Source organism: Ranitomeya imitator, chromosome 2 (genome assembly GCF_032444005.1).
Source record: "Ranitomeya imitator isolate aRanImi1 chromosome 2, aRanImi1.pri, whole genome shotgun sequence".
Lineage (NCBI taxonomy): Eukaryota > Metazoa > Chordata > Amphibia > Anura > Dendrobatidae > Ranitomeya > Ranitomeya imitator.
In genome coordinates this window covers 470873420-470883242 of record NC_091283.1, presented here as the reverse complement: position 1 = coordinate 470883242, position 9823 = coordinate 470873420, and the positions used below count along the sequence as shown (strand labels likewise).

General features: G+C 43.7%; 1 protein-coding gene across 2 annotated transcripts in view; it reads right to left on the bottom strand.

Moving 5' to 3' along the window:
* Nucleotides 1-3201: 3201 nt before the first annotated feature.
* Nucleotides 3202-9823, bottom strand: part of OSER1 (oxidative stress responsive serine rich 1) — a 51685-nt gene continuing 45063 nt past the window's right edge. The window contains exons 1-4 of one of the 2 annotated variants that reach the window (XM_069751260.1): nt 8064-8173; nt 7399-7522; nt 6901-7014; nt 3202-4700 (exon numbers count right to left, since the gene is read on the bottom strand). In XM_069751260.1, the coding sequence (XP_069607361.1) occupies nt 4022-4700; nt 6901-7014; nt 7399-7475 (870 nt within the window). In that variant the 5' untranslated portion in view covers nt 7476-7522; nt 8064-8173 and the 3' untranslated portion in view covers nt 3202-4021. Of the gene's footprint in view, nt 4701-6900; nt 7015-7398; nt 7523-8063; nt 8174-9823 lie in introns of those variants that run through there. The other variant, XM_069751259.1, reaches the window with a different exon arrangement.

The window sequence follows — 9823 nt, the reverse complement described above, 5'->3', positions numbered from 1 at the left end:
TTTCATACTGGGAAATGGGTAAAAATGGCACCAAAATTTGTCCCACAATTTCTGCTGAATGTGGAATTACCCCATATGTGACTGTGCAGTACTGCTTAGGCTACGTTCACATTGGCGTTCCGCCAATGTGCGTCGCTGTTGCGCCGGCGACGCAGCGGCGACGCGCCCCTATGTTTAACATAGGGGACACGTGCGTTGTTTTGGTGGCGTTTTTCGCCACGTGCGTCGTTTCCGACGCTAGCGTCGGACGCAAGAAAACGCTACATTGTAGCATTTTCTGTGCATCCGATTTTCGTCAAAAACGACGCACGCGTCGCAAAACGCGCGCGTTTTTACGTGCGTCGCGCGTTGCGTCGCCGACGCAGGGCGGCGCAACGCTAGTGTGAACCTAGCCTTAGCCATACAGAAAGACTTTGGCCTCCTGGAGTGCAGATTTACCTAGAATAGATTGCGGACTCCATATACAGAGCACCGAATTGCTAGAAAAGCAGAATCCCCCACAAGTGCCCCATTTTTGAAATTATACCCCCTCTGGGTATTTAGCTACAGATGTAGTGACTATTTTGACTCCATGGGTATTTTCCAGAAACAAGCAGTAGTGGATGTTGCCAAGTGAAAGTTACAAACTGCCGTTGCAGTGACCAGTACGCTGTAGTGACCAATACATAATGCCCAGCTCATGCCTCTGGAGACATGCATATGTAAGATAGGCGGGCTCTCATTACTACAGAAAAGCCAAACATCTGGACTTTATATGTGGTTTAGGTACACTGTGGGGCTCAGAAGAGAGGGTGGCATTTGGGTTTGGGAGCGCAGAATTTGCTGAATTTCTTTTGAGGGGGAAGGAGCCATTTTGCTTTTCCAGAGCCTTTGTGCTACCAGTAACATGGATATTTCTATTGATGGATCTGAGTGGGGACTTGCCTTTTTTTTGTCGATTGAGTTGAAGCTTTTATTGGGAACATTTTACATAACATTTAGGTTCACATATATCCGTCACTCTACACTGAGCACTTATTTTGGTGTTTCCATCTAAATCTCCGAGTGACATGACAGACGAAACCCCTGAGGGATCCATTCACTATAATGAGACAGCACGTCTCTTCAAGATGGAATCAATTTTAGGGGTTCTGGCAGCAATAACCAATTTCCTCACTTTACTAATCAGAGCTCCACCATGTCCCTCTTGCAGACTACCGCTTATTGCCAGCTGCAACGTGTGCACCATACAGCGCATGTGATAAATATGAGAAAGCTTTGAAGAAGCTTCAACAATATCATCTAATTTTGCTGTTCTTCTGTAATATCTGTTTGTTCTTCAGTTACAGGACTGTGGCCTTCCACCTCAAACATACTAAATCTGAAGTTTTCTTCTAGCTGCTGTTCACCTTCATTATTCGCATTCATCAGTTTAATAATAATAATCTTAATTACTTTCTAAAAGTGTTTGGAAAAGGTCCAGAGCTGATACCCTGGATTGCAGATGGTAAAACGCTGGGTTTTTCATATTTACCACAATATCAGAATAGGATAGTGGAAATTTGCATTTTTATTTTGTAACTGTTGGAGAGATAGCAAGACATATTGCTCCTTGAACACTTTATCACAAAGTTCATTGGTACTAGCAGAGGGGGACACATCAGACAAAACTGTAGGTTACGCGGATATGTTGAAAACTGTCTCCTGAAACAGTCAATAGGCACGCAAACCTATTTACGTCTTGGATAGTATGAAACAGATTGAAGTTCTAACTAGGGACACAATTAAGTCCATTAGCCAGAACATCAACCTTTGTTTCTATTAGGCTTTCCTCGGAAAGCAGAGTGAAGTGTTCAGACCCACAGAAAGTTTACAGTCCACAGCTTTGGACAAAGGAGTAAATTGCAACACCAAGAAGGAAAAGTCATGAAAATCAGAAGATGGACAGACTGTTATTGTCCATGTCAATCAAGCATTTTCAGCACATTTGGATTTATTCAGTATAGAGTGTGAGCGCCACACAGAAATCCCCCCAGTTATATGCCTGATTAATAGTGGATGTCTGAGGAATGTTCTGCCTTGCTGAATGCACTTGGGAAACTCATCAAGGTTAACTGCACAGGAGCTGCCAGCAGTATCATACCAATGGTGTCTGAGATGTGCTTGATAATAAGCAAGTCTCAAGACACTGCAGGTCATGGTAGCAGGTTTTGGCCACACAGGCTGCTCACAGTAGCATTAGCAACATTTGGCCTGGCATTCTTGTGTTGAAAACCAGCATCTGGGTTACTTGGAGACATGGCCGTATGACTGGTACCACGACCAAATCAGTGTAACGGCAAGCTGTATATGTAGCTGGAATGAAGATTAGAGGGGTCTGGATAACGTACATTATACCCCCTACACCATTATCCCAGAAGCAGAATAGTTGTGATGGTCTCACATTCATGGCATTGCCCAAGTGGTCTCTTCATATTCAAACAATGGCTCACGGTGATGCATTCTGTGCTGCAAGTAAAATTAGACGTCACAAACCAAGATTAAACATATCTTAAACAGCGTCTACACAAACCATCAGAAGGTGTTGGCATGACATTGGCCTAAGCGCCTTGGACACAGAGGTAGCCATAGATTGCTCTGGAGACCACGTGGAGAACGCCATTGTCTCCCATCGAGCAGATCTAGGACATCATTGGTCGGCAATGGCAAAGGGAACTGCCACCAGCGGATTTTGATGACTTCCATGACCAAGTGCGTTCAGTATGGCAGAATATATCTCATTAATAATTTCACTGAGTCACAAAGGTGTATAATTCCAAAGACATACTGATAGGGAATTTAGATTGTGAGCCCCATAGGGGACAGCGCAAACTGTAAAGTGCTGCGGAATATGTTAGTGCTATATATGAAAATAATAAATAAAGAAAAGAAAGATAATTGCAAATGAAGCACATAGCGCCGATACTCCATACTAAATAAATGTAGATTTTTTTAATATTTAGTTTCCATTTTTTCATCATTTGCATATCAGTAACAAGTTCATCTATCATGTAAGATCCACAACATATCTTTTTTGGTTTTGCAGTTTCACTGTTAGAGGAGTCTACAATGGGGTTGAAAAACAGAAAAGGGGACCACATACTTTCAACATCTTCCATGCACTATTCAGTTTACCATGACTTCAAAGAAAGTGAGTGAATGACACTGTATGAGACGCGGATGTAATTTCAATGAATGTTTATTAGCCAACAATACTCTACCGAGCCGTAACTGTGAGCTCAAAAACAATTCAATACATTGGCTGGAACGATCACTGCAACAGGGGCACCGCTTTGCCTTACTTTAAATAGAAGCCGTTCTCACTTCACAATCCTGAGCCTACTTCTCCTATTGTCAAACACACAAAATGTTACCTAACGTGACTGACATTCATGTAACACTGCGATGAACATAAGGATTGCCCATGATACTGCATGAAAAGGTTTTCTTCCAAATAACCCACCCCTGCCCACCATCACCACACAATCTTATTTTAGGAATTTCGCAATCAGCACTACCCCACCCCTAAGATTTAGCAATATGTGGAGACAGCCGCTTCCATGCAACTACTCAGCTGGTGACATCAAGTGTGGCCACTGGCACAGGAGAATGGCTAACAGAGACATTGTGGTATGGCAAAAAGCTAGAATATCATTTAACGGGAGTTATCTAGCAGATTCACTTCCACATCAGGAGTTGAGAGGCGCTGGATGGCCATTCGCCAGGGATCATGCACACGTCCTGTTCTAGACCTGGCAAGGTGCAGATAGATGCCAGGTCTGCAGCACCTTACACTTCCTAGAGTGAAATCGATGAGAGCTGGATAACCCCTTTAAGAGGCTGGTTATTTTTTTTGTGGTTCTAATAAAACCATGTACGTAATTCAATGATGGGATTTATTGTCCGCAAAACAGTGATGAGTGGAGATTTAAGGGGTCAGAAGGAGATCCCTCAGAGGTGACCTACATGCGTTACTTTTCTCCCATGCATCAAGGGTCAGCCATCAGGTATACATCATCTCAGCCATGTGTGACATCTTCTTTGGAATATACAGGTAATATTCCATGTATCCGGCGAGGTCTTCTATAGTTACATCATCAACCAACGCTCTGGCCTGTTCGGAGCAGGAACGGGGAGATCCAGAGGAGACATTTCCTGATGTTTGAGTTCTGTTTTGTAAAGACTGAGAGTAGTCCTCCTTCACCGTCTTCTCGCATTCTGTAAGCATGTCCCGCAAGCCAGAAAAGGAGTACACTTCCATGTTTTGCCAGTTGTCACACTGGCAATCACTACCGTTGCAAGTACATTTTGCAGCCGTGCCGAGCTTAGATACTGAGTGGAAATCTGTAGGGAGGCTGGCCTTTGTGTTTCCGCTGTTACCCAGAAGAATGGAAGAATCCGACTTGCCCACTTGAGATGTAGTTTCCGATGCGGACACTTCTGAAGGCTCCAGGCCAAATCTTTTATAGCCACTGATGGTAGTGCTGGAAAGGTCGCTGACAGCTAGACGGCTGCCGGCAGCTCCTCCTTCCACGGTGTCGCAAAGGCTCTTGTGCTTTAGTTGAGAGTTTCCCGTGGTCTTTGTGCTGCAGTGTGTAAACTTTGGGGGGTGAAGTACTGGGGATTTCGAGCGTCGTCTTCGTGGTGTTCTTCCGGCTCCCCTAGTGGTTTTTCTTGATGATCTACAAAAAAATAAAAAATAAAGTTTTAAATAAAATAGTCAGACATTGTATAAAAATACCTGAACACCTTCCTCAATCTGCAGTTCACTTATATACACACACATTAATAGCCACTGTTAACCATTTCCCAAAGCCAATTTTCTTTTCTTGTCCTATATTTTTTTTTTTCCTTTTCTCTAAAAAATTTTTTTTTTTTAAATTCTTTTCCCCATCAATATTGATGTATGACCTGGCAGCATGAATCTTCACGGAAATATCAAACCTTTAAAAAAAATGTTTATTTTTTATTTAAAGCAACAAAAAAACTTGATTTATGTTGTGTGTGACACACTTAGCGGTGGATACCGCATTTATCCCTAGTGTCCCGGCGTACTGACAGCTCTTTTAAGCCTCAGCGCCACCTATTATTCGGACTCACTGTCAGCTGACTAGCCTGGTTCTGTTTCTTCCCGGCTTGTTGCCTTTTTTTCCAGCATGTCTGATTGATGCAAATCCGAGTATTCTATTGTTTTTGGGGCCATACAAGTATACAATTATACCTAGCACACTGATGAAGGTCCAGTATCGACCGAAACGTTTGTGATTTACTGTATGTAATAAATCCCCACATTTTTGCATCACAACACCCTGGAGTGTGCTAGTCACTTTATATTGTATACGTTCAGGTTTGGGCACCTATGACTGTGCACCTCCCCTATTTAGGCTGTGCTTAGCATCTTCTATATCATTGAACATGAAATTGTCCGATTGCTTGTTCTATCTACTGCACTATACCTGTATTTCAGTATAAGGATAAAAGGTTGTTCTCCTAAAAGGCCATCAATAGGCTGGGCTTTACATAGGGACAAAGACGGCACACAAGAGGGTCTGCAACCCCAGGCTGCCATGACAACTCATCAATCATTTAAGTAGCACTATTAGTGATTAACAGCAGCACTAAAATGGTTATTAAAGTGCAACAATCAAAACAAGCTCTGGTCACCGCAGTTACAAGCAGATGCCAGCTGTATAACAAATGATGGGTATAGTCCAGGCTCAACTTCTCGCACTATACACTGGGACAATAAATAGGACATAACTGGATGTCCAATGTCGAGAAGATGATTAAACATCATTTTTTTGCAGAATTTATTTGAGAGCAATGTCATTTTCATTCTGCCAATAAAGCAGCTTGATTTTAGCAGCATTAACTTTGCCACCTTCTCGTTTGAGGAGGGTGGCAAGTTTAACAGGGAAAAAAAGGTTTAGTTCTTTTTTTTCTTCATTTTTCATACGGTGAATTGGACATGATTTTTTTTTAATAGGTCTAGTGTTAACTCAGATATGCACAAGTCTACCACTAGAGGGTGCATTATCAAGTTAACTTTGTACATGAAGTGAATAAAATCTTACATAGCCACCATGTAAATAGCAATCAGTTAAGCCCACCTATTATCTATATATGATCAGGGTCTTGGCTATCAAACACAAAACTGTAAAAGAAATGGCATGGCTTAGACTGTAACAATAACATCATCGGCAATTAAAGCATTGCAGAGATTTCCCAAACAGTAAAGTGACCTCATTGTACTTCATCAACTCCGGATTATTCAATCTGCAGCTATTCAGACTATGTCCCAGCAACGCCAACAAGTACACAAGCTCTGTGTCCTTATCACAGCACACACGTCGGCTAGACTGGATTATAGTAAAACACTTTAACTATTTAGATAATACACTTGATAATACCGCAATTGTATTTAATACTAAGCACGGGGTTCTGCATAGCCTTACAGGTAACACTTGAAAAAAAACAAAAACTCAGCTACTTGCTTACTAACACAAAGGGTTAATCTTTGTGGTTTGGATCCAGGAGAATAGGTGTGTAAGGACATGTGCACTTAGCCGTATTTATAGGGTGTTCATAGAGGCGCGTGAATGCTCACTGACATCACAAGAAGTTTTGTCCGAATCCACGTGAATTTGACAGCTGATAAAACTCATGACGGGCAACGTTGCATACAAAATCCAAGGGGAAAGTGACCAAAATGCTTCATCATGGTGGTCAGACTTTGCACAAGTTGAGCTACGCATGTAGAGGTGGTGTTAGAGACATTAACCAAGCTCTCCACATGAGGGCGCACATACGGCCTGACAGTAATGGATAACAGAAGCTGTATGGCTCGTAACCTGCTGTCACTCCGCTTTAGCGCAGTCTTACCCATGCCAACTTTCCTTCAAAGAACCCAAAACTTTTGGTTTGACGTCTTCAAGGTTGGTTCTCCCGCCTGATCTTGAAACAGAGCCGTCTGCTCCAAGCAACGATGTTGTGCATCTGCAATACAAAAAGCCTTAGGTTAAGGTCTGGATTCTCTGACATAGCTAAAACAGATCAAGGACCGATATAGAGGGGGCAAAATTTGGAGAACTTGCAGCAAAACATTATTCAGCAAGCAATGCATTCTGAGAGTTGTAGTTCAGCAGGCTGGGGACTTCTGGTTTACAGCAACAGCTTCTGTTACAAATGTCAGTATCATTTTGTTATGCTGCACTATCTGTGCAGAACTCCTCTGTGCTTATCAGCGACATCTCTAAATCGTCTGTATGGTGATATGATGCAGCTTGGTATATTAAGCTACGTTGTGAGGTCTCCCAGGCAAAAGGGACTCCGCTCTGCCCACGACAGAGAGGAAAGCTGGAGACCGGTGGAATGACGTACCCTTCAGCATCGACCCGCAGCTTTTTAAACGCACTCTGAAGGTTGTCCTCGTCACCGTCTTTGGCTTCTGACTCCATCACTGACTCTCAAAGGCAGATGTGAAGGCAAGAACTGCAGTCGAGATCTAGAATATAACAGCAGGGAGGGCGGTGAGACAAAGAAGTCTCTATTTCATACAGAATCTGCTATAAAATGATTAAAACAATGCTGCATTTTGTGCTGACCCGTACACAGCAGCCGATGCATGAGATGAACATGTCTGTGTGTTCAGGCCTACGACGTGACAGATGCTGGCAGTCTCGTGAGATGAATCCTTCTAGTTTAAGCCAGCGGCAGACAAGTGCTCTTTTATTGACTGCCTGTTACCCAGAACATTAAGACAAATCCATCTCTAAATGTTCCAACAGGGACTGATAAATCCAAATCAACCCATTAACAACCCAGAAGGAACAGTGTGCCACCCAAATAGCTGCCATCCAAGTGGACAGAAATTACACCTGGCATATCTCCAGCCCTGTCCAAGGGGGCTGTCACCTTCACTTAGTTACATACGTTGAAAAATGACTAGTCTAGCCCATACAATTCCACATTCTGCACCAGATCTACATTCATGGTTTACGTAGTATAAATATTTTTGAAATGCTAATGGATTTTTGTGTACTCACCGTAAAATCCTTTTCTCCCGAGTTGCTCATTGGGGGACACAGGACTGTGGACTGTGGGTGTATGCTACTGTCGCCAGGAGGCTGACACTAAGTAGACAAAAAAAATTAGCTCCTCCTTCGCAGTATACACCCCGACACTGACCCAGACAGATCCAGTTTGGTGCAAAAGCAGGAGAAAAAATAAAACAGTATTAATGCAAGAACATGTCTAGAATAACTCCACTGACTGAAATGATCCAAAAAGAAAATCCAAGAGACTAACAGGGTGGGAGCTCTATCCCCCAATGAGCGACTCGGAGAAAAGGATTTTACAGTGAGTACACAAAAATCCATATTTCTCCTTCGTCTCATTGGAGGACACAGGACTGTGGGATGTCCGAAAGCAGTCCCAGGGTGGGAAGAAGACTCAGCGGAATAAACCCCTAGGCACTTACCGCCTATAGGTGTGCTACCGCAACCTGAAGAATCCTTCTTCCCAGACTTGCATCAGCAGAGGCCTGAGTATGGATATTATAATGCTTGGAAAAGGTGTGCAGACTGGACCAAGTCACCGCCTTGCAAACCTGTTCTGCCGATGCCTGGCGCTGAAGCGCCCAGGAAGCCCCTACCGCTCGAGTGGAGTGCGCCCTGATCCCAGCCAGGGCGGCCATGCCCTTGATACGGTAGGCCTCCTGAATAGTGGATCGTATCCATCTGGCTAAGGTCGATCTTGAGGCTGCGAGTCCCTTCCTATGACCCACCGGAAGAATGAATAGCACATCTGTCTGTTGAAAAGACGAAGTCTGAGAAATGTATCTTCTCAGAGCTCTCACTAGGTCCAGCGTATGGAGAGCTTTTTCCACCCGATGCGTTGGTGCCGGGCAAAAAGAAGGTAAGACAATGTCCTCGATGTGAAATGAGGAAACTACCTTTGGCAAAAAGGTGCTGGCTTGAGCCCCACCTTATCCTGATGGAACTGTAAAAACGGAGCCTGACAGGACAGGGCCGCCAGTTCTGATACCCGCCTAATGGAGGTTATAGCTACCAAGAACAGAACTTTCCAAGAAAGGTATGTTAAAGAGAAGTCTTGGAGAGGCTCAAATGGAGCTTCCTGTAGAGCACTTAAGACCAAATTAAGATCCCAAGCTTCCAGTGGGGCTCTGTAAGGAGGTACCATGTGAGAGACTCCCTGCAAGAAAGTTTTTACTTGCGAATTGATAGCGATCTTGCGCTGAAAAAGAACCAACAAGTTGTATTTGCCTTCTAAGAGTACTTGGTGCGAGTCCTGAATCCAGACCAGCTTGGAGAAATGCTAAAATGTTAGGAATGGAGAACCGTAGAGGAGGAAGACCTCGCTTCCTGCACCATGAGAGGAAAGCTTTCCAGGTGTGATGGTAAATAAACACCAAGATGGATTTCTGGGCGTTAATCATAGTAGAGGCTACTTTTTGGGAAAACCCGGCCTGGGTTAGAATCCAAGATTCAATGGCCAAGCCGTCAAACGTAGGGCCTCTAAGTTCTGATGGAATATTGGACCCTGTGATAAAAGATTTGTTCGGACAGGAAGCTGCCAAGGAATTTCCGCAAGCATATGCACTAGGTCTGCGTATCATGACCGCCGAGGCCAATCTGGAGCGACTAGGATTGCTGGGACTCCCTCTGTCTTGACCTTCCTGGCTACCTTTAGGAGCAACGCCAGAGGGGAAAACAGATATGGGAGACGAAATTGGTTCCAAGATAGGACTAATGCATCTACGGCGATTGCTTGTGGATTTCAACAC